The 26,500-nt window shown below is 36.0% G+C and overlaps 1 protein-coding gene across 1 annotated transcript in view; it reads right to left on the bottom strand.

Moving 5' to 3' along the window:
• LOC115215364 (ADP-ribosylation factor-like protein 15) overlaps positions 1-25,937 on the bottom strand; it is a 190,495-nt gene extending 164,558 nt beyond the window's left edge. Inside the window, exon 1 of the mRNA XM_029784513.2 lies at positions 25,335-25,937. Within this exon, the coding sequence (XP_029640373.1) occupies positions 25,335-25,388 (54 nt within the window). The 5' untranslated portion in view covers positions 25,389-25,937. The remainder of the gene's footprint in view (positions 1-25,334) is intronic.
• Between the last annotated feature and the right edge of the window lie 563 nt (positions 25,938-26,500).

The following is a 26,500-nucleotide window of genomic DNA, read 5'->3' as shown; positions in this document are numbered from 1 at the left end:
GGTACTCTATCCATGTCTAATTTATAGTTAAAAGTTTTAACTATGCTTATTATTGGTCTACTAGCAACACGACATTTGCAGCACTTGGCTAAATCAATATAGCCAGACTACTGGCTGAACGGTTGTTCCATATTTGCCATCACCAACAACAACAACACTAAACTGTGAGTATGGTTAATACTCTTAACACTCATTAGTTTAATCTACCAAACTGTAAATAGACACCATATGTATCTTACAGTTTAAAGAGCAAAAACACCGATTAAATGATGTTTTTCTTCTTTTATTTAGCACAAAATCAATATTTATAAGAGAATGGTAGATTTCATTGAGACATCGTCATTTAACATCCATATTCTTTGCAGACATGAGTTGGGATGGTTTGACAAGATCCAGCAGGCCCTAGCACTGCATCATACTCCGATGTCTTCTTTGACATGGCTTCTACAGCTTGATGCCCTTCCAAATGCCAAGCACATTACAGCATGTATTAGGTGCTTTTCTCTTTTCTTTCATGCCAACAGCATAGTTGAGGTTGGCCTACAGTTTGCAAGACTACAAATGCCATGGGAATGGGGTCAGATTTTTGCTAAGGAGATGCGGGGTCAAAGTATGAGAGAAAGGTAAGGAAATAGCATGTTCTAGTAGAGGAGTTGCATGGCTGCTCACATTTAGAAGAGAGGTGAGAATGATCAGTAGGAGCTATAAATAACTAAATATTGGCGATGAGGTATCCAGGTAACTCTTCATGATACAAGGTGAGTTGAAATGGGTGGGTGAGTGAGGGGGGTGAAAATGTATAAGGAATGGAAGAGGATGAGAAAAATTGGTATTTATTTTATTGATCACAAAACAACAGAAGATAAATTTGACTTACCCAGATTTGAACTCAAAACTCCCGAATCAATCACCTATCACTGCTGGATAAAGCTTTCCCTTTACAGCTCTCCATAATCCTTGACTCTGGGTGCCTGATCTCCAATTTCCCAATTCCTCTTAAGTACATACAGATGTTGATACATGTATCTGATCACTGACCAGTAATCCTTATAAGATAGCTACTTGCTGATTCTAGTGATCGTGGTCGTTGGCTTAATTCTATTAATCCAACGAAATGGTTATGTTTTTAAGAGACATTCGAGGAATATAAATAGGCTCTAACCGAATTCTGCTACTCAGCTATATGTTGGCAAGGAAGTATTATTTCAAAACTTTTCATAAGTTTGATGTAAATGAGAATGTTTTTCGCTTCCAGTTATCCACAAAAAATATGTCTGGCCACAGAGGAATATTTTCTATGCTTGGAAACTGGTGTGGGCTGACAAGAGGAAGAATATCCTGCCATAGAAAATCTATCTCAACAAATACTGTCTGACCCATACTACCATGGAAAAGTTGATGTTATATGATGATCATGATCATGATCATGATTACAACGATGATGATTATGACGACGACGATGATGATTATGACAACGACGATGATGATGATTACGACAATGACTACAATGATGATGATTACGATGACGATGATGATTACAACAACGATGATGATTACAACAACGGTGATTACAATGACAAGGACGATGGTGATGATGATGATGATTACGATGATGACAACAACAATGACAACAACGACGATGATGATGATGATGATGATGATAACATACTTCAAGATAAAAGGATTTCTAATGTCAGACTCTTTGAAATTAATCAAGCAGCAGAAATATGAACGTTTACAAAATTCAGATGGTTAAGATAGGAAATAACCAAAGGAATATGGTATTGGAATATTAACAGACAGGTTTCTATTTTGAAATTGACTGAGTTGTCAAGAATGAGTACAAAACTTTACGACAATGTCACCTTAAAAAGATTAGTGTTTCATCCAGGTGGAGATTTTATTGCCTTTCTGTCTTAAAAACAGTGAACCAGAGCTAACATTAGTATTGGATTTTAGCTTTTTAAATGAAATAGCACATCATAGCTTAAAATTTACAAATCTATATATATATATATATAGATAGATAGATAGATATAGATATCTATGTATATATTATACAGTGGCGGCCATCATATAAAGATCGGTAAGAACATGTGTATTGAAATAGTTATTATAGAAGATTAACATGTTGAGACTTTATATTTTACACATATTTAGATATATATCTAATATCTATCTTTCATGAAAATTTCAAGTGAATGGAATAAATTTCGTAAGTTATGGGGAAATAAACAAACAATCTTATAAACTGCAGCAGCCAAAAGTTAAGGGTTACTTAGAAAAAAATGAACAACTAACCGAGGTATTTGTTGTTTAGAAGACTGTTAATGGGCTAACAGTCGCTTCATATGATCTTACATTATTGGAACACTCCACTGTCTACACGGTGGCTTGTGAGAGATGACCAGTATCCTGTGATGAATAACAAAGGATTGTGTGCCTTCACCAAGAGACTAAGTCAAATTCTGTGATAGCAACTAATATAGGAAGGTCAAGAAGTGTTGTGCAATAAATTGTAGCTTGTTTTAAGTCATCAGGATCGACAGATGCTAAACCCAAAACTGGTAAAACTTCACCAGGACAAGATTATATTATGGTTAGAATGTCACTGATGGATAGGTTTAAGAGTGCTGGTGACATATCATGCAAGTTTTGCTCCACTTCCGATGTCAACATATCATGCAAAACAGTTTCTCAGAGGTTATGCACTGCTCCAGCATGGCCGCAGTCAAATGACTGAAACAAGTAAAAGAGTATATATATATCAGATCATAGGCAGGTGCAAAAATGGTCATGTTGTTAAGAAGCTTCCTTCCAAAACATGGTTTTTGGTTAAGTTAGTCCCAATATGCAGCCAACCAAGGCTTGTGAGTGGGAGGGTATGTACCACCATCATACAAGCAGTGTCATTTTTCATTTCTAATCTTTCATGGAAACATGTCTGGCCATGGGTAAATATTCACTATATTGGAAACAGGCAAGGATTGGTGATAGGAAAGGCATCCAGCTGAAAAAACTACTATTAACAAATTCCGTCTGACTTGTGCAAGCATGAAACTGTAGACATTCACCCTTTATTCACATTGTCTTCAACAAGCATTGGGTCAACGTGACTGAAGGCACAGTTACACTGGGCTAGCCATGTCATCAGAATGACTGACAACTGTGTACCCAGACAGCTGTTGTTCAGCAAGCCCATGCAGGGCTCACACAAACAAGGAACACCTAAACTGACGTACAAAGACATTCTGAAAAGTAACGTCTAATAGAGTGGCATAAGCCCTTGTGAACTCAGAGCCTCTGTGCAGACAGATCAGTATGGAGGTATATCACATGCAGCAGCTGCCTTCAAAAATGACTGCCAACAGTGTCTTGATGCTGCAAGTGAAAGACATCACAGGACAATATCTGCCTCAATCTGGTCAACAGACTTCTGCTGTGACATCTATGGGTACCTGTGTGCTTCCAGCTTTGGACTGCAGAGTCACATATGCTCTCATCAATGAGAACACGGGTTTTATCATCATTGGACATCAATGGACAACCTATTCATCATTATCATCGTTTAACGTCCGCTTTCCATGCTAGCATGGGTTGGACAGTTTGACTGAGGTTTCACCAGCCCTCAGTCAAACCGTCCAACCCATGCTAGCAACCTATCCACCTATCGGGAAGAATTACCTTACTAGGAAACAACTCGGGGTTTGTGACAGGGAGATCATCCAGCTGTGGAAAGTTTGCCTTAACAAATCTCGTCTGACCTATGCATGCATGGAAAAGTAGGCATTAAAATGATGATGATGCTGATGATGACAACGACAAAGACGATGTTTCATCCAGTTACATAGAACATAGAATTGGTTATTGGTGTTTTTGTTGTTATTGTTATTTGACTTCAGGTCTGTCCTGATCCAGGAAACCCAAAATGTCATGGGATCTTGGGATGACAGTGATGCTTGTTTACAACAATCAGGCACTGTCAAGGTAAGAAGACACTAACTCTCTCTCTCTCACTCATTCTCTCTTTCTGTCACTCATTCTCTCTCTCTTTCTCTCACACACTCATTCTCTCTCTCTCTCACTCATTCTCTCTCTCTCTCTCTCTCACACACACACACATGCACAAACATATACACACACTCATACATATGGATGGACTGACAGACAGACATAAATACTGACATACATACATACATACATACATACATACATACATACATACATACATACATACATACATACATACATACATACATACATACATACATACATACATTCATGCATGCATGCACAGAACAGGCTTTTTTCAATTTCCATCTACCAAATCCGCAAACAAGGCTTTGGTTGGCCTAGGGCTACAATAGAATATATTTTCTTTGGAAAGATAAGAGGAAAATCTAGAAAACTAGATTGACAGGAAATCTAATAAACTAGCAAATCTTTATGTCGTTTCATATAACTTGGGTTGGAGGAAATTTCACAAAAGCAAGAACTTGATGAACTAAATCAGAAATTCCATGTACAAAAACTAAAATTTAATGCAATTAATTAAGGCTTTTAGAGAATTTTGACAATACCTTCAATTAGTAAACAGGTTATTGTTTATATCTTCATTTTCAAACTCTGAAAGTCTCGTTATTTTCAAAACCAAATGTTTTTAAAATTCATTTGTATGTAAAATTTATTCAATCAAAATGGACCAATGAAGTCAACATTATCAAAATATTTGGAAACAAATATTTACTTTTGCATACAACAAATAATTATATATATATGTATATATATATATATGTAATAATTATATATATATATATATATATGTATCTATGCATCTATGTATGCATGTATGTATGTATGTATGTATGTTTTATATATAAATATATATATATATATTGGTGCATGTCTGTATGTATAAATATGTATGTATATATACATATATATATAGATGTGTGCTTATGTATATGCATGTGTGTGTGAGGTGTGTGGATTTAGATGTAGGTTTGGGTGTGGGGTGTGGGGGTGTTGGGGTGTGTGTGTGCTTATGTACAGAAGGCATGTGCCACAAGTAAGTATTTGAGGTAGGCAGACAACATCAATAAAGTAAATTCTCAACAAAAGGTCTCCTCGTTATGAAAACATATTTAAAAACATTTTAAAAGAAATAAAGTACTTATGATTATAATAAGAAACATATGGAACATTAAATATACATAATATATGTGCATACATATATACATGTATGTATACCTATATATATATATATATAAATATCTATCTATCTATCTGTCTGTCTGTCTATCTGACTGTCTGTCTCTCTGTCTATCTATCTATACGCACACACACATATGTATATATACACACAAACATATAGAAAAGATTTCTTCAATGTCTTTAAGGAATTAGGTTTTGAAATCACAGCTAAAACCAACTAAAAACCATTTAATGAACTTCAGGGACATAAGATTAAATCTAAACAATGTATGTGCGTGTGTGTGTGCTTGCGTGTGTGTGCGCGCGCACGCGTGTGTGCATACATGTGTGTTTGTGTTTTTGTCTGCGTTTGTCCCCTACCACTGCTTGACATCCCTGTAACTTAGAAGTTCAGCAAAACAGCACAATAGAATAACTATCGAGCTTTAACAAAAAATAAGTACTAGGGTTGTTTTCTTGGACTAAAATTTCTCAAGGTGGTGCCCCAGCATGGCACAAGTCTAATGACTAAAACGTGTAAAAGATAAAGCTAAAATACCATCTATAAAAGAATGTCAACCAAAAGATAAACAGAACATTGACAAATTTCTATTCCACATTTAATTCCTCTGATGGTCCTATTTTCTTTCAGCAGATTTGTAGTCCGTTTTCTTATGCATGCTAACATTACACATCCAATGGTGCATCTGCACATTTCCTTCTGCTCTTCATATACTCTCCTCATTCAAAGGCCCTGTTTTGCTACCAACCAGCATTGCTACACTTCCGACACAAGCATTATGTAATCTATCCTTCACTCAGCAAGGGAATCCCATTGTTTCTTGCAGAGCCCCAGTTAAACTTTATCCATTCACCTCTCACTCATGTTACTATACTTTCAGAGTTCTCACTAATACTGCCAACCAGCTCACCAAGGTGTAAGAGAAATCACCAACCATTTCTATAGAGACATGCAAGCATTTGAAAGAATTCATTTAACGTATCCAAATTGCTAAACACTTCTTTACAACTATCACAGAAAAATATGAGCTATTTCTGTGGTTTTTAACACTATACTTCAATAAGAAATGCCATCTTGAGAAAAATACTTCAATTTATCAGGTTTTCAATGATGTATCTGTTTTAAGTATGATGCACAGATTGTTATTTTGAACTAATACTGCTTTTGCCACTCAACAAAAATATATGTGCTTATATATATATTCTTTTAATCTATAACTTGTTTCAGTCATTAGACTGCGGCCAAGCTGGAGTACCACCTCAAAGAGTTTTAGTCGAACAAATTGACCCCAGGACTTCTTTTTTAAAGCCTAGTACTTATTCCATCAGACTCTTTTTGCTGAACCACTAAGTTACGGGGATGTAAACACCAATACCAGTTGTCAAGCAGTGACAGTGGGGGAGGGGCAAATACAGTCACAAAGACACACACAAACACACACATACACATATATGACAGGTTTCTTTCAGTTTCCATCGACGAAATTCACTCACAAAGCTTTGGTTGGCCTGAAGCTATAGAAGACACTTGCCCAAGATGCCACGCAGTGGGACTGAACCTGGAATCATGTGGTTGGGAAGCAAGTTTCTTACCACACAGCCACGCCTATGCCTCTCTCTCTCTCTCTCTCTCTCTCTCCCTCTCTCTGTATATATATATATATATACATATATATACGCTTTATTAAAAAGCAACAAAAATATCACAAAAACTGTTACTCAGAGTTTCACATTCCCGTTCATTGGAAAGATAAATAGATTATTGACAAATTTTTATTCCACATTTAATTCCTCTGATGTCCTGTTTTCCTTTCATCTGATTTGTAGTCCATTTTCATATGTCTGATGAACAGGAACATGAAACCCCTGAGTAACAGATTTAGTGATATTTAGGTTGCTTTTTAATAAAGCATATTACTCTACCTCTGGTATTCGAGTACTATTTTTCCACCTTATTTTACATTTATGTGCTTACTCTGGTATATATATATACATACACATACACACACACATATATATATAAATAAATAATATAGAAATTACAGAGTTTTACGGAGGTAATGACAGATGACTGAGACCTTTGGCATTATGCTATGCTTGAGAAGAAGAACAGTAAAATCATAGTCGTGGCAGATACTGGCATCATGCAAATGGCACCCATGCCGTGGCACATAAAAGCACCCATTATACTCTCGAGTGGTTGTATTAGGAAGAGCATCCAGCGTAGAAACCATGCATAGAAATGAGACTGGAGTCTGGTGCAGCCTTCTAGCTTGCCAGCCCTGGTCAAACCGTCCAACCCATGCCAGCATGGACAACGGATGTTAAATGATGATCACAATGATGATGATGATGATAATGATGTTGATGATTACATGTTAACTACGTTTCAATAATAAAAATTAATTTTTAAACTTCCTGTTCCGTTGCACAATAACTCTGCAAACAATATTTCCAGAATTTTCTACTTTAGCATCTACTTGGCAGATATACAGTAACAAACGGAATCTACATATTGGACTGTAATAATGGAATAAGCAGATATGCTTCAAGAGGAAACGGCTGAGATTTTACCCTACCTACCTACATTATATGTATGTGTGTGTCTGTGTACATAATCACATATATATACATACATATATATATACATACATATATATATATATATATATTATATATATATATATATATAATATATATATATATACTATATATACGCTTTATTAAAAAGCAACAAAAATATCACAAAAACTGTTACTCAGAGTTTCACATTCCCGTTCATTGGAAAGATAAATAGATTATTGACAAATTTTTATTCCACATTTAATTCCTCTGATGTCCTGTTTTCCTTTCATCTGATTTGTAGTCCATTTTCATATGTCTGATGAACAGGAACATGAAACCCCTGAGTAACAGATTTAGTGATATTTAGGTGCTTTTAATAAAGCATATTACTCTACCTCTGGTATTCGAGTACTATTTTTCCACCTTATTTTACATTTATGTGCTTACTCTGGTATATATATACATACACATACACACACACATATATATATAAATAAATAATATAGAAATTACAGAGTTTTACGGAGGTAATGACAGATGACTGAGACCTTTGGCATTATGCTATGCTTGAGAAGAAGAACAGTAAAATCATAGTCGTGGCAGATACTGGCATCATGCAAATGGCACCCATGCCGGTGGCACATAAAAGCACCCATTATACTCTCGGAGTGGTTGGTATTAGGAAGAGCATCCAGCCGTAGAAACCATGCATAGAAATGAGACTGGAGTCTGGTGCAGCCTTCTAGCTTGCCAGCCCTGGTCAAACCGTCCAACCCATGCCAGCATGGACAACGGATGTTAAATGATGATCACAATGATGATGATGATGATAATGATGTTGATGATTACATGTTAACTACGTTTCAATAATAAAAATTAATTTTTAAACTTCCTGTTCCGTTGCACAATAACTCTGCAAACAATATTTCCAGAATTTTCTACTTTAGCATCTACTTGGCAGATATACAGTAACAAACGGAATCTACATATTGGACTGTAATAATGGAATAAGCAGATATGCTTCAAGAGGAAACGGCTGAGATTTTACCCTACCTACCTACATTATATGTATGTGTGTGTCTGTGTACATAATCACATATATATATACATACATATATATATATACATACATATATATATATATATATATATATATATATATATAGATATATATATATATAATATATATATATATATATACATATATATATATACACACACACACAGATATATATATATATATATATATATATATATATTTATACATATGCATATACACTTATACATGTATAATCTCATACAGTTTAACTTACCTAAAAAATTGAGAGAATGAAAATTTCATTTTTCTTCAAATGAAATTTTAGCACAATCAAATTTATTTCACAAACTCAACACAGACTTGCTGAACATCGGTATTCATTTTTCAAAATTCTACTCTGTAATTGCACTTTCATCAAGTTTTCTGTGACTAAGAATATATATTACATATTGTCCTACATTTTTCTTTTTTTTAGATAATACCACAGATTTGTAGCTTTACTTTCTTCATATCTAATAATTCAAACAGTTTCTGATTTGAAAACCATTCTTGACATAATAATCCCATTCTTTTAGAAGGTATTTTACTGGAATTAAAAATACAGAAATATAAATCATTTTTTTCGGTTTATGGTGAAAAGAAATTAGATTTACTTTGTTCTGCAACCATTTTGCATTGACAAGATAAGTACCAGTTATATACTGGGATCCATTCACTAGATTGTAGCATTTCTGATAAGAAATTTTCGTACTCAAATAATTTTTTATAGTTTTTTTTTTTCATATTTGGCCTGTTTCAGTAGTTGGACTATGGCCATGTTGGGGCACTGCCTTGAATAATAATATTTGTTGAATGAATCAACCCCCAGTATTTTTCTTTTTTTTTAAGACTCATATTTATTCTATTGGTCTCCTTTGCTGAACCACTAAGTTACAGGGACAGAAACACACTTACACTGGTTGTCAAGCAGTAATAGGGACAAAATAGAGACCCACACACATATATGATGGCCTTCTTTCAGTTTCTATCTACCATATCTATTCATATTCATATGGCTTCATATTCGGACGCTACAGTAGAAAACACTTGCCCAAGGTGTCACACAGTGGGAATGAACCCAAAACCATGTGGTTGGGAAGTAAACTTCTTACTACACAACCACTCCCACATACCCATATACATACACACACACACACACACACACACTCACACAATGACTTTCCACACAGCTTCCATCTACCAAATTCAATCACAAAAGCATTGGTCAGCTCAGGACTATAATAGAAAACAGTTGCCCAAGATGACATGCAGTGGGACTGAACTCAAACTTTTTAACCAAACAGACATGCCTTCACCCACAGATATGCCTGACTGAATTTATTTTTCAACCCTTCTGTATTGATAAAAATACATACTAGTATAGGTGCAGGAGTGGCTGTGTGGTGAGTAGCTCGCTTACCAACCACATGGTTCCAGGTTCAGTCCCACTGCGTGTCACCTTGGGCAAGTGTCTTCTACTATAGCCTTGGACCGACCAAAGCGTTGTGAGTGGATCTGGTAGACGGAAACTGAAAGAAGCCCATCACACATATGTGTATGTGTGTTTGTGTGTCTGTGTTTGTCCCCCAACATCGCTTGACAACCGATGCTGGTGTGTTTACGTCCCCGTAATTTGCAGTTTGGCAAAAGTGACCAATATGATAAGTACTAGGCTTACAAAGAATAAGTCCTGGGATCGATTTGCTCAACTAAAAGTGGTGCTCCAGCATGGCTGCAGTCAACTGACTGAAACAAGTAAAAGAGTAAAAGAGAGAGAGAGAGAGAGAGAGAGAGAGAGAGGGTAATATACTGGGAATTCTTCCAATAGGTTGTAGTCTTCTTCCATACAAAATCTTACCTACTCAAAATAAATCAACTTACATTTTATACTGTTTTCATAATAATTACTTTTATATACCTATACATCTAAAAGCAATTCAATTAATTTCTACCAATATTACAGATGTTACAGGTCTTAAACTCTAACGCACAATTCTTCAAAAGGTGTGATATATATTTGGTTGAATTTTGACACTTTATTCCAAAAATCTATATTTGACATACATTCAACTCAGTTTTCAATACAGATTTTAATCTTATCTATGGAAATCTATCAAAATTATACCAGCTAACTTGGTTTCTAATACCTCAGTAATATCTGAAAACAATCATGTTACTAAATAAGATAAAATTTATTTGTAATAAATATTTCGTTTTCAACTGTGAAATTCAAAGTGCATTAAGATATAAATAATCCCTTCTACTATAGGCACAGGGTCTGAAAATTTGAGGAGATGGGGATGGGCTAGTCGATTATGGTATTTATTTCATTAACCTTGTAATGGTAACCTCAATGGAATTTGAAATCAGAACTCTGCTTACAAAGACCTGTTGAGGCAAGTGAAATCGAAATCGATAAAAAATCAATGGAAATTGCAGTTGTGATACCAGTGCAGGTGGCACATAAAAGAACCATCCGAATGTGGTCGTTGCCAGCGCCGCCTTGACTGGCCTCTGTGCCGATGGCACGTAAATGCACCAACCTATCGTGGCCGTTGCCAGCCTCGCCTGGCACATAAAAAGCACCCACTACACTCACGGAGTGGTTGGCGTTAGGAAGGGCATCCAGCTGTAGAAACACTGCTAGATCAGACTGGACCTGGTGCAGCCTCCTGGCTTCCCAGACCCCAGTCGAACCATCCAACCCATGCTAGCATGGAAAGCAGCCGTTAAACGATGATGATGATGAATGGAAAGATGGACAAAATGCCATTAAGTATTTTGTGTGGCATGCTAGCAATTCTGCCAGTTTGTCAGCTGACCACTTTTTAAACATAATGGTTTCAAATTTTAGCACAGGGCTAGCAGCTTTTAAGGGAAGGGGAAAGTCAATTACATTGACCCAATACTTGACTTATATTTATTTTATGAACACCAAGAGGTTGAAGGGCAAAGTCAACCTTGGTGGAATTTGAACTCAGAACATAGAGACAGAAGGTACAGTGGCATTTTGTCCAGCATGCTAACAATTCTGCCAGCTCACTGCCTTAAAACAATAAATAATCATCGTAATCATCATCATCATTTGACATCCACCTTCCATGGGTGAGTTTCAAATTTTGGCACAGGGCCTGTAGTTTTTAAGGGGAGCGGTAAATTGAATACATTGACCCCAGTACTTGACTGATACTTATTTTATCAACCTCAAAAGGATGAAAGGCAAAGTTGACCTTGGTGGAATTTGAACTTAAAATGTAAAGACAGATAAATGCTGCTAAGTATTTTGCCCAGCTTGCAAATGGTTCTGCTAGCTGATATTTATAGTTTTTGATAATGCTATAAATAACAGCATGTAAATATTGGGTTAAAAACCCTTTGGATAGAAAAAGTCAAAGGTAGCCATGGGGTGTGAACCTGTATCTTCTGAATATACATATATACAGAGTGTGGTGAATAAACTGTCATCTAAATTACGCAAAAATGAAAATAACACTGACATCCCATTTTAACAGATATCATCATGATCGTTTATATTTACCAAAATTACATAAAAATATCTTGAAATACTAAACAGTAAATTTATTCAATAAAATCACCATTGGCTTCAACCATGGCCTTCAGACAGATTCAGAATCTCCTGCAACTCTTCTGGATGGTCTCCTTGTTTAAGTTGGTGAATGCTGCCATAATCCTTGCCTTCAGTTCATCTTTAGTATTACAAGGAGTTCTGTTGATCTCTCATTTAACTGCACCCCACATATACTAATCAAGGGGATAGCAGTCTGGGGAGTTAGGTGGCCAGATGTTAGGGGTGATGTTGTCACAGAAATTGTCTGAGAGCCATGATTGGGTTCTCCTGTTTGTGTGGTATAGTGCAGAGTCCCATTGCCAGACACAGGGTCTTCCACCAGCCACCCTCTTGACCCAGGGCAGCACTATTGCCTCTAGACACTTGATGTAGGCCTCTGTGTTGTGTGTGAGGCCGTGTCGGAAGATGAATGGAGGCATAATGTTGCCATCACTAGTGGTCACTCTCAACACCATGATGTTGACTGGATATTTGATTTTTATCACTCTCAGTCCATGTCCTCAGATTGACACTCAAACACTGTGAAATGTTTGTATTGGAGCTTCCAGTGCAAATGCCAAGCAGCACAGCAAGTCATTTCCAAATTTCTGGTAGAGTAAATTGCATCGTGGTGCTGTTTTTCTCACAGACGGTGCTCAACTTACCCTACGATACTGTGTAGTCAACAAAATCAAAACCAAACAATATGTATGTGCAAAATTAAAGATATAAAATGGCAACAATTTACCCATCGCACTCCTTGTGTGTATGCACGTGTGTGTATGTGTGTGTATACATATATATATACACACACACACACATATGCACAGTTATATACGACGAGCTTTTTTAGTTTCCATTAGCCAAATTTACAAACAAGGCTCTGGGTGGCCTGAAGCTATAGTTGAAGATGCTTGCCCAACGTGCTGCATAGTGGGATTGAACTCAAGACCACATATGGAGAAGCAAATTTCTTAACCACACAGCCACGTCTGGACCTATGTTATATGCATATTCAACACAGTAATTCTAATATCAGCTTCCAGTTGTAGAATTTACCATCTCATCCATAATATGACTCAAACCCCTTGCAGAAGTTATGTTTCTTGTAAGTCAATGTTTGTTTAGAAATTGTTCTCTCACAAAAGAGATCCATGTGTCATAGAATGAGAATAATGATTCATCAGTAATGTTGCCAATTATGTGTAATGAAAAAAAATGCCCCAAAAGGGTGTGTATAGATAAGATATTTCTCAGATATACATATGTGTGTGTGTAGGAGTGAGTGCACATTCACAGACATATATATTACATATATACATATATGTACACACACACATGCACACACACATATACATAGAAATACATAACACTGAAAATAATATTAATATATAGATGTATGTATATATATATCAGTTGCAGGATTCGTTAGAATCTGGGTGTATCAACATGTCCGGTGCCAGGATTGGCTGGATGTTTAGTATTAAGCATACAGCATGTTTAAGCAACTCACAGTTGTTCATTGGCAGTATACTGTGAGTATATAACAAAGACATATCTGGCCATATATATAAATATACACAGACAGATATTATATATATATATATATATATATATATATATATATATATATATATATATAATATATATATATATATATATTATATATATATATATATACACGTAGATAGCCAATCCAATATGAACTGCAGATCCTCCTAGTGCATCTAAAAAATATAATCCTCTTCCCTTATGTGTCACTTGACAATGATTGTTGTATATGAAAGTTGGTCTGGCAGAAGTTTTGGGACATTTTCTTCAAGGAATCTAGTTAATGAATCAATATCATATGAGGTTTATCACAAAGCTTCCATGATTAAATTATTCACCTCATTTTGATGAGTTTCAGATAAACCAAACTTACTGAGCTCCTTCCCTCCCATTGAGACAATGTAATCTTCAATATCAACCAATGCAGAATTATATCTGTCATCGTTGAATGCTATTTCCCTCTCAAGGAATCTTAATTGTGCTTGATATTTGTAGTCTTCAGATAAATCATTCTTATATTTGTTCCACAGCGCTAATGGATTACTTACTTCACAATTCAGAAGAATAGTAAAAGGATCTCTCAAAGAAATAGGTGTGTGTAACACTGAAGCCTCAGTCATTGTTCTATCCCACTGATTGCCATTTTCTAGCAAATTTAAGGCTAAACAAGCTTCTCTATAAGTAGGAACAGTTTGACCATCAATCATTCTTAGGAAGGAGAAGGAAGCTGGTCCTCTTATCTCATGAAGAAGCAGCCTCAGAAAGAAACATCCATAGTAACTTGGATGCACAGAGTAAACTCTTCTGATTGTCGGGTCAAATAATTTTATATTTGGATGACCCTCAATGCCAGCTCCTCTTTTTCTTATAGCAATATAAAGTAATAGAGGTTATTACAGTTATATACACACACACACACACACACACACACGTTATTATGCATCTGTCGTTATATTAAACATATGGCATGCCTACAGAAGAGTGCCCCACCAAATTTGTTTCTTCCTATGTTTAGAGAAAATGGGTATTTTCAAATGAAAAGTTGTACAAACATACTGAAGTGAAATAGGAAAATGATAGCTGACCTCATAAATTCTGATGTGGCATATGAAAAATATACAAAGGAAAAATACTGGAGTGAAATCTAAGTTACGGTTTCTATTCTGAAGGTATGCAGGGAGTAAAATAAAAGTGATCTATGGTTTCTATTGTGAAGGTAGGCAATGAAAAAAGAAAACTGATCTTCTACCGATATAAATATAGAATGAATGTAAAATAATACTTATTAAGTAATACTTTTTGCAATACGAAATAATGGAACATATTACAGTTATACACCTTCCCCACACACACGTTATTATCTGTGTTGTTATATTACACATATGGCATACCTATAGAAGAGTGCTCCAACATATTTTGAAATACAATGAAGAAATATAATAATCCTATAAAAATTATGTCCCTTAGGCAGGTTCTTTATTTTTGATTTGGTTTCCCAGCAACCCTCCTCTAATTGTGCAAACATACCCTGGTGAAACCACTACAGATTCTCTTCCAGAGTTTTCTTACAAATGGCAAGCTGCCAAGCAAACTGAAGGAGGGAATAATATGCCCAATCCATAAAGGAGGAAGCAGAACAGATGCCAAAAATTATAGGCTTACCTCTCTGACTTCACACATCAGCAAAGTCATGGAACGAATAGTCAGACGGAAACTAATCAAATTCCTTAATGAAAATGACTTGATGATTGATATAAAGCATGGTTTTCAACCAGGTAGGAGCTGCCTGACACAGCTCCTACAGCACTATGACTGGATGTTGAAGCAGTTACTCGAAAACTCAAATGTGGACGACATATACCTTGACTTTACAAAAGCTTTTGATAAAGGTGATCATGGTATGATATGCCACAAACTGCACGATTTTGATAAAACTGGAAAACTTGGAGAGTGGTTACATGACTTTCTGAAAGACAGAAGTCATGCAGTAGTGGCCAATGGAGCCACCTCAAAGGAAACACAAATAGTGAATGGCATTCCACAGGGCACTGTCTTGGGACCACTGCTTTTCATAGTGGGCCTCTCAGAAATGCCCTTAGATGACCAGATAGCCACCCTTGCTAGCTATGCAAGGTCTCACAGAAAATACAACAGTCTCACAGAAAATACTAAACCCTAGTGATATTGCAAACCTGCAGCAGGACTTGGACACAAATTACAGATAGGCTAAGGACAATAATATGCAGTTTAATGTTGGGTAATTCCAATCCCTGTGCTACCACCACCCAAAACTGAGCGAAAACTTACAGGATACACTGGCTGGAGGAGAGTGGGGGTTACAATCCCAGAACCTAAATCAGTGCATGACCTGGGTATACATATATGTGCATGTGTGTGTGTATGTATATATGTGTGTGTGTATGTATATATGTGTGTGTGTATGTATATATATACACACACAGATGTGTGTATGTGAGTGTATGTGTAAGTGTGTGAGTGTGTTTGTATGCGTATGTATGCATATCTGTATTTATATATATATATATATATACACACACATGCACACAAGCATCACCATTATGAATTATGATGATATGTATATCTATGTATGAAAGTATGCACATATATAAATATGTTCCTGTGTCATATATATGCATGTTCCTGTCTTTGGAAGATGAAACACAAGGGCGAAGCCTAGTACTTATTCTATCAGTCTCTTTTGCTAAAGCATTGTTACAGAGACGTAAACACACCAGCATCAGTTGTCAAGTGATGGTGGAGGAACAAACACAGACACACAAATACATACATATATATATATATATATGACAGGCTTCTTTCAGCTTCTGTCTACCAAATCCACTCACAAGGCTTTGGTCAGCTCAGGGCTATAATAGAAGACACTTGCCCAAGGTGCCATGCAGTGGGACTGAACCCACCTGGATCCATGTGATAGGGAAGCAAGCTTCTTACCACACAGCCACACCTGCGCCTATAGCCACTATATATATATATATATATATATATATACACACACACACACACACACACACACATATATACATATATGTATACACATGTGTGTGTGTGTGTACATATATATAAATACACACACACATATACATACATAAACACATTTGTGTTATCCATTGAGTAACAGGTAACTTAGGAAGTATATTTTTGCAATAATTAGAATTTAACTTTTATCATATTCCTTGGTGTTTATACAAAATGATGAAAAGAACACTAATTCTGAGAACAAAAATATTTATTATCTTAAAATAAGATTAAACAAAACAAAATTCTCATTTGTATATTTGCAATGAAAATATGTCGTTGTTTTTCTAAATTTTATTAACATCATCACAATCTACTCCACTGAAAACCCATCACTGATAAATTTTATAAAAATATGTGTATTTTCAGAAAGTTATGAGACACTCCTCCTGCAACTCTTTCTCTCTCCCCTCTCTCTCTCTCTCTCTCTCTCTCCCCTCTCTCTATACGATGTAAAGCTTGATTGGAGAAAGAACCTACCAACTAACCAGCCAACAAACATTTATATCAGCTATTAGATACGTACGTAGAAAGATGATAGATAGATAGATAGATAGATAGATAGATAGATAGATAGACAGACAGACAGACAGTCAGACATAGACAGACAGACAGGCAGACAGACAGACAGACAGATAGATAGATACACAGATAGACAGACAGACAAATACATACATACATACATATAGATATATAATGATATAGATGTATATATAAAAGTGATCTGGCAGAATCATTAGCATGTCAGACAAAATGCTTAGCAGCATTTCCTCCAGGTCTTTACATTCTGAGTTCAAATCCCAGCATTGCCTTTCATTCCTTCATGATCGATTTAAATTAAGTCCCAGTCAAGTACTGGGGTCGACAGTATCAACTTATCCCCTCTCACCAGAATTGCTGACCTTGGACCCTATAACAGACCAGTGTCCCATTTAGGGGAAATGTTATGATCTCAGGCACTTATACACCATGGAAACCAAGTGACCAGCCGTATGAATTCTAGGCCTCAAGGAAACAAAATATATATATGTGTGTGTATATATATATATTAGAAGAAATGAGGTACTCAGATATCTGGATGGTTTTATATTTACAGATATTTATTAGTATGTTACATGTTATTATAAATCATATATCATATATTAGAGCTTTCATCCACTCTAGTGGAGTTGTCAAATTGAACTTTTGCAGGAATTTTGACTCTTTTTATAGTATTATTGAGTGTGTAGGGGTGGGGAGAGATGTAAGATAGTACAAGAGGGTGGGGAATGGGGAGAAGGTAAGAGAGAGCATACGCATGTGTGTGTGTGTCTGTTTGTATCTGAAGGAAGTGTTAAAGAAAAAGAGAAGGAAAGGAAGAAGAAGGAGAGAAAGAAGAAAAAGAAAACAATTTGTTGATATCTTTGCAGCTGGTCAGTCTTTCAATAGTAAATGATTCTTGGCTTTTAGAAATGACAAACGCAGCTGGTTACTCCAAGGGAGGGGGGGAGCAAAATGTCACTTTTCAAAAAATTGTCTGGATTTCCTTTTTATCATTGTCTTGTGAGTGTGTGTGTGTGTGTATGTGCACGCGTGGGTGTGGGTGTCTGTGTATCTAAAAGAAGTGTCAAATAGGAAAGGGCAATGACACTCCTTCAATGCTTCAATAATATATATAGGCGTAGGAGTGGCTGTGTGGTAAGTAGCTTGCTTACGAACTACATGGTTCTGGGTTCAGTCCCATTGTGTAGCAACTTGGGAAAGTGTCTTCTACTATAGCCCCGGGCCGACCAAAGCCTTGAAGGTGGATTTGGTAGAAGGAAACTGAAAGAAGCCTGTCGTATATATGTATGTGTGTATGTGTGTGTGTGTGTGTGTGTGTGTTTGTGTGTCTGTGTTTGTGTGTGTGTTTTTGTCCCCCCAACATTGCTTGACAACCAATGTTGGTGTATTTACGTCCCCATAACTTAGCAGTTCGGCAAAAGAGACCGATAAAATAAGTACTGGGCTTACAAAGAATAAGTCCTTGGGTTGATGTGTTCGACTAAAGGCAGTGCTCAAGCATGGCCACAATCAAATGACTAAAACAAGTAAAAGAGTAAAAGAGATATATAATATATTCATTTGACCCATGGCAGTATGAGAAAAGAAGCATAAGAATGAATAAGTAAATATCCATATATGCATACACACACTCATACTATATATATATATATATATATATATTCATAGATATGTGTGTGTGTGTGTGTGTGTGTGTGTGTGTATGTGTGTGTGTTTATATATATACACACATACATAAACTCCTAATAGAGTCACCTTTTGTAAACTTAGAAACATCTAATGATTAAAGTGGAAAACTTATCAGAAAAGCTGTTTTTCGATTTATTTAAATTAATATGTACATATAGGCACAGGAGTGGCTGTGTGGTAAGTAGCTTTCTTCCCAACCAACTGAATCCATTCAAAAGGCTTTCATTGCCCTGAGGTTATAACAGAAAACATTTGCCTAAAGTACCATACAGTGGGATTGAACCCTAAACCACAAGGTTACAAAGCATGCTTCTTAACTACACAGCCATGCTTGTGCCCATAACATTAGATATTAAGGTAAGACAATTACAATCCAACACCTCTTCAGGCCACATTCACTGAGATTTTGAACTCCCTATTGCCAGCCAATAAAACATTTGTTAGTTCTGTAATGCTATTACTGCTTCTTACAGCACTGAACTACAACCATGCTGTCATACTTACTTCCAGCTAAGTGAAGCTGAACTGTTGAGGGCTGCTAAATGATTTGATCATTGACCCAGCACGATGCTGTCTATAGAATAGCAAACACCAGTCTTTCTCCTAATTTGTCAAGTATGCTATCGATTAAGCCATTGGCAGCTTTCTGTAAGTAGTTATATGGATGTACATTAATCCTGTTAATATATATTCAAATTATAGAAGTCTTGGTAACATACGCTCAAATTTCAGCAGCTAATGTTTGTGTGTCAAAAGCATGTGTCTCTTTTTTTTTATTTCAGTTTTTGTTTGTACTACATGACACGCACGACTGTATGACTAGAATTTCAACGTTTTTTTTTTTTTTAACTTGTTTCAGTCATTGGACTGTGGCCATGCTGGGGCAACACCTTGAAGAATTTTAGTCAAATGAATTGTTTCTTTTTTTAAACCTGGTACTTATTCTGTCAGTCTCTTTTACCAAACCGCTAAGTTACAGAGACAAACACACCAACACCAGTTGTCAAGCAGTAGTAGAACACGGATACACATACACACACACACACATGTATATATATATACAACAAGCTTCTTTCAGTTTCAGCCTACCAAATCTACAGACAGGGCTTTGGTCGGCCTGAGGCTATAGTAACTTACAGTGCCACACAGTGAGACTGAACCTGGAACCATGTGGTTGGGAAGCAAGCTTCTTACCACACAGCCACATAATATATTGTTTTGTAAGAATGAAAAAGTGAAAAATGAACTTGACTTTTCTTCTTTTTGAGGTGGAGTCCTCCCCCTTACCCAGACTTGTTTCAATATCTGAGATAAAGTAATGATAAAATGTTAATGAATCATTGCTAACCAGACTGTATGAGGTGTGTAAATGAGAAAATAAAAAAGGACCTTAACTTTAATTAAAAGTAGATCCAGCTAAGCTTGGATTTCTATGGATTTATCATCATCATTAGAGAGTCTTACAACTCTGTTGGTGATTGGGCACTATTGGAGAACTGATACCTTATAAGATAATTCTACAGATTAGACTGGATTAACTTCCTATTACTTTCTTCTGGCCCACAGGAGGAGTTAAACTTAACACTGCAAATTAACCCTTTAGCATTTAAACTGGTCATATCCAGCTGAAATACTTTACTTATTTTATGTTCAAACCAGCCAGATCTAACCTATTTCTTTTACTACCCACAGAGGGGACAAATAAGGATAGACAAACGGATTAAGTCGATTATATCGACCCCAGTGCATAACTGGTACTTATTTAATCGACCCCGAAAGGATGAAAGGCAAAGTCGACCTCGGCGGAATTTGAACTCAGACCGTAGCGGCAGACGAAATACAGCTACGCATTTCCCCGATCTAACCTGTCACACTTACCCTACAATGCCATTCTAGGAATAAACCATTACGTCATTGAAATTTCAAAGCTATGAAATAATACATGATCAATTCAAAACAATGTGAATAAATAAGCTTTATATTTGTTAAGAGTAGTCTGAATGACGAACAGTTAAAGAACCAGTTGTTATGGCTATACTGCTTAAAGCAATGAATTCTTCCTAGCTTATTTACAGCCAGGTGGACTGGGCCAATTGCATGTTAAAAGTGTCCTGGTCATAGACACAGGGCAATGCCAAGGCAAGATATGAACTTCAGCAGTTCAAATTATTGATTAGTGTTATTTTATTTCTTTTCATGTCAAGTAATTTTTCATTAATTGTTATAAGACAAAAAAAAAGATCATCTAATGAAATGATGTTGCTATCATCAGAACAATATTATTCTGGTCAGATAAATCAAGGTTTAGGTACAACTAGATCAGACATCTTCGCAATCAATGGCTTTTAATGGTTATTACACCATTAAATACCAACTAATTATCTTAAGTGTACTTATTCCAGTTTCCAACATCAAAAACGAAGGTAAGTCAGCATCCGGCTTGAGGCGGCGCCAGATGGGGAATGATGGAACACTCAGATACCTGACTACCCTACTACCAATATATAACATTTACTAATTAAATCAATGCCCCCCTTTGGATTCTTCAAACGAATAGATCTTTTTTCGAGTGTTTTTACAGTGCTTTGACTAATTGTTCGATACCCTCCGCTTCCACCACCGCCACCTTTACAGTTGCCCCACCACCCGTCGTAAATTAATTACATAAATGAACTGAGTCAATGACTCAGGTTTTATTCAACACTGAATGAAGTTAGCATCTATTCTGTTATTCTATCCTCTCCACCCCCAGCAATGATAAATCTAATCCCATGAATCAACAGAGTTCAAGTGAGTGAAAAGAGTAAATAACTAATTAAAACAAAACAAAAAGAAAGAAAAACAATCACTTAACAACAACAACAACAACTCTTGTTTCTAAGTTAGTTCAAAGAGCTCTGAAAACTGCATAGTAATACGTAGAAAGAGAAACTAGTGTCCCCTAAAATAACAAGTATAAAATAATTTTTAGGCGCAGGAGTGGCTGTGTGGTAAGTAGCTTGCTTACCAACCACATGGTTCCGGGTTCAGTCCCACTGCGTGGCACCTTGGGCAAGTGTCTTCTACTATAGCCTAGGGCCGACCAAAGCTTCGTGAGTGGATTTGGTAGACGGAAACTAAAAGAAGCCCGTCGTATATATATGTGTGTGTGTGTACGTGTGTGTATATGTTTGTGTGTCTGTGTTTGTTCCCTCCAACATCGCTTGACAACCGATGCTGGTGTGTTTACGTCCCCGTAACTTAGCGGTTCGGCAAAAGAGACCGATAGAATAAGTACTAGGCTTACAAAGAATAAGTCCCGGGGTCGGTTTGCTCGACTAAAAGGCGGTGCTCCAGCATGACCGCAGTCAAATGACTGAAACAAGTAAAAAGAGAGAGCGTGATATCACGAATCGACCTCGTTTAAAGCTGCTCTAAGAGTTTAAGCATTCCTGTTTTAGGAGGGGTGCTGCATTGTTTTACAACAACGCATCCAAGTTATTCTCATTCAAAGCCATGGATGACCCAAACATGATGCATCGAGTACCTAAAACTCGCTTTTCTTTGTTCTGAAATAAAAACCCTGCAGGGATCAATAAAGTTAAACGATAAAATACTGGAAAACCCGATCGATCGATTATATCATAATAACAATAAGAGGAAAAAAGGATAGGACTTTGCGTCTGCCTTGTCGTTTTTAATTATAAGAGTTGGTTAGTGATTGCTAACAATATAGAAAAATTCAATACCTCACAGATTTTGATTTTAAATCATGCAGAAGTAAACTTCGTTTTTGTTCTCCCAAACTGGATACAAAGAAAGAATTTAAAACGTGTCAGAGATGACTGGGATCTTTTCAATTAATTTATCCTCTTACTCAGGAGGGAAAAATTACTTTGTGTCCAATCAAAAGAAGAAGAAGAAAAGAAAGAAAAAAGACAACTGTTTGAATGAGAAGTTGCTATTATTTGTAAATGGAAAACATGTATCATGTCGAAGAAATTATTATTTAGACGAGGTTTATTATATAAAGTATTATCATACAAAATTGAAGTCCTGAAATAATAGAGGAGTGGCTGTGTGGTAACTAGCTTGCTTACGAACTACATGGTTCCGGGTTCAGTCCCACTGCGTAGTACCTTGGGCAAGTGTCATTTACTATAGCCTCGAGCCGACCAAAGCCTTGTGAGTGGATTTGGTAGACGGAAACTGAAAGAAGCCCGTCGTATATATATATATATATTGTATGTGTATATGTTTGTGTGTCTGTGTTTGTCCCCCAACATCGCTTGACAAACGATGCTGGTGTGTTTACGTCCCCGTAACTTAGCGGTTCGGCATAAGAGAACCGATAGAATAAGTACTAGGCTTACAAAAAGAATAAGTCCTGGGGTCGATTTGCTCGACTAAAAGCGGTGCTCCAGCATGGCCGCAGTCAAATGACTGAAACGAGTAAAAGAGTAGAGAAATAAACAAAAATACACGGAGGTGAAAGTTTAACTAGAAGAAAACACACGAAGTATACAGCAAACAAATCAATGATTATTTTCCCAACACTTTCCAACAGGAATATCCAGTAGATCAAGGAGTGCTTCCCGTAGACGATGTCGTTGTTTGTTGTTTTGTCTTTCTTTTTTATCGGTTTCTTTTTCTTTTTCTTTTTTTGCTTTACTTTCAATTCCGTTTCATCGGTGTAGTACTTTGATATATATCAATTATCAAATATTATTTAACAACTTATCTAATCAAAAGCATAGAGAAACACACACACACATACATCATATATAAACACACTCGTATGTAATATATAAAGACATATACATCATATATAAACACATACATCGTATATAACACATACATATATCATATATAAACACACATACAAATATCAATATATGAAAACACAAATACATACATCATATATATGTAAACACACAATCATACATCGGATATAAACACATACATATATGTAAACACACATACATCATATATAAACATACATCATATATAAACACACACATCGTATATAAACACACACATCGTATACAAACACACACATCGTCATTGCTTGACAACCGATGCTGGTGTGTTTACGTCCCCGTCACTTAGCGGTTCGGCAAAAAGAGACCGATAGAATAAGTACTGGGCTTACAAAAAGAATAAGTCCCGGGGTCGAGTTGCTCGACTAAAGACGGTGCTCCAGCATGGCCGCAGTCAAATGACTGAAACAAGTGAAAGAGTAAAAGAGTATCGTATATAAACACACACATTTTATATAAACACACACATCATATATAAACACACACATCATATATAAACACATACATTATATATAAACACATACATAGTCATATAATCACACACGCGCATACAATATACACAAAACATACATACATACATCATATATAAACATACATTATGCATATACACACTCATGCATCCATCATATATATAAACACATATACATTATGCATAAACACACTCATACATACATCATATATAAACACGCGCGTGTGTGTGTGTACACAAACTATATAGTGATAGGTAATTCCGGATTCGATTATTCCGTTGATAAGCGGGGGTGGGGAGAGTCGGGGGTCCATCGCGCACCAGCATTATACAACCTGCATTACTTTCGTTACTAATAAATACAAACGAAAAGTTTTCACACAAGAAGAGAACAACAGAACAAGAGAAACTGAGGGTGGTCTACCGATAAGTAAAAGCTTATTCTGCAATAAAAACAGGTCAACATTTTTTTTCTTTTCTTTTAGTTTTAATAAACAAAAGCAATAATCGGTCAGGGTGTTGCTGATAACTGTGATTGTGATATACATATATACACATATACATATATATATATATATATATATATAATATATATATATATATATATAATATATATATATATAAAGGCAAGGCTGTGTTCGGCGTGGGATAATTATTATAGTTTGTACGTTGTTCAAATTGTTCAGATATTACAAATGAATGAAAGAAGACGGAAGAAATAAAAACAACAGCAAGCATAGTAATTACAACAGTTAAGTAATAAATAATAATAACAATAATGAATGAATTAATTGGACTTACGGAGTAGAGGCCCAGTCGAATTAGAGCGCAGTATAAACCAAAATTCGCGCACATATTTTGTTTTCCTTTTTTTTTTTTTTTTTTGTTAAGGAGAAATTCTTGCAGAAATAAGTCCGGGAAGTAAAAGAAGCGATAAGAATCGGTTGTGGGGGAAACCGTATTGTAAGTTATCCTCCGATAAACTGAAATTTAGTGAGTAAAGACCGCAGAGTTTCTTTTCATCTGCTCCGAACAACAAGCGAACGTGAGATTTTTCGTTGGTAAGTGTTGTTGTTATGTTATATTATATTATGTTATAATATGTCGTTGATACACACAACAACTGTTGCTAGACTGAGAGAGATTCTTGTAGTATAATAATAATAATGATGATGATGGTGGTGCAGTTGATGATGTTGGCGTCTGCTGGCCTCAGCAACCAGTTTTTTAATTCATCAGCCCGCCGGGAGTTGTTACTCCAACAAACAATGCTTAATTTTCATCTGAAATACCTCATCATCATCACCAGAGAAATTTAATAAAACCTAACAAAAATAATAAACAATTTAACAATGCCAGATATTATATATATTTCTTCCTCTGCCTTTGTTTATGTTATTTTTTTACATTGAAATTAAAAATAAATAAATGAAAATTGTTCTTCCATGAAATATTTTTGATTATCTTTTTGCTCCCTTTCTTTTTTCTTCGATTTGCATATAAATGAATTTTTTTCTTTTTCTTTTTTTTTTTTCAATTATATTCTTTTCGTTCTCTTTTCTTCCTATCTTTCTTTTTTCTATCAAAATCGTTCGTTCTTTCTTTCTTCGACGGCAAGCTTTTACTGCTGAGAATTATAATACACCTAGATTCGGTGCCGGTAGCACTGTTCTGCTGTCGCTAAAGGCTTACTAGCAGTGCGTCGTCCTGGTCTGTACTAGTTTCATGAGCAGAAGAGAACGAGTAAGGGAGTGGTAAATATGAGGGGAGAGAGTAAAGAGGATGTTGGTGTCGCTGAGTAATATATAGATGGTCGGTGGGATGTAGCAGAGATTGTTATAGAAATGCGAAGCTTTCTATTTGATATTCCGCTACCACCATCATTCAATGCACTCGATTTTGCTGCCGTATTCTTCGAAAACTACTATTAACATAAGGGTCTCTCTCTACCCTGCTTCTCCGGTTCC

This window comes from Octopus sinensis, linkage group LG9 (genome assembly GCF_006345805.1).
Source record: "Octopus sinensis linkage group LG9, ASM634580v1, whole genome shotgun sequence".
Taxonomy (NCBI): domain Eukaryota; kingdom Metazoa; phylum Mollusca; class Cephalopoda; order Octopoda; family Octopodidae; genus Octopus; species Octopus sinensis.
Note: the sequence above shows the minus strand (reverse complement) of the source record. Positions and strands in the feature narration are given on the sequence as shown.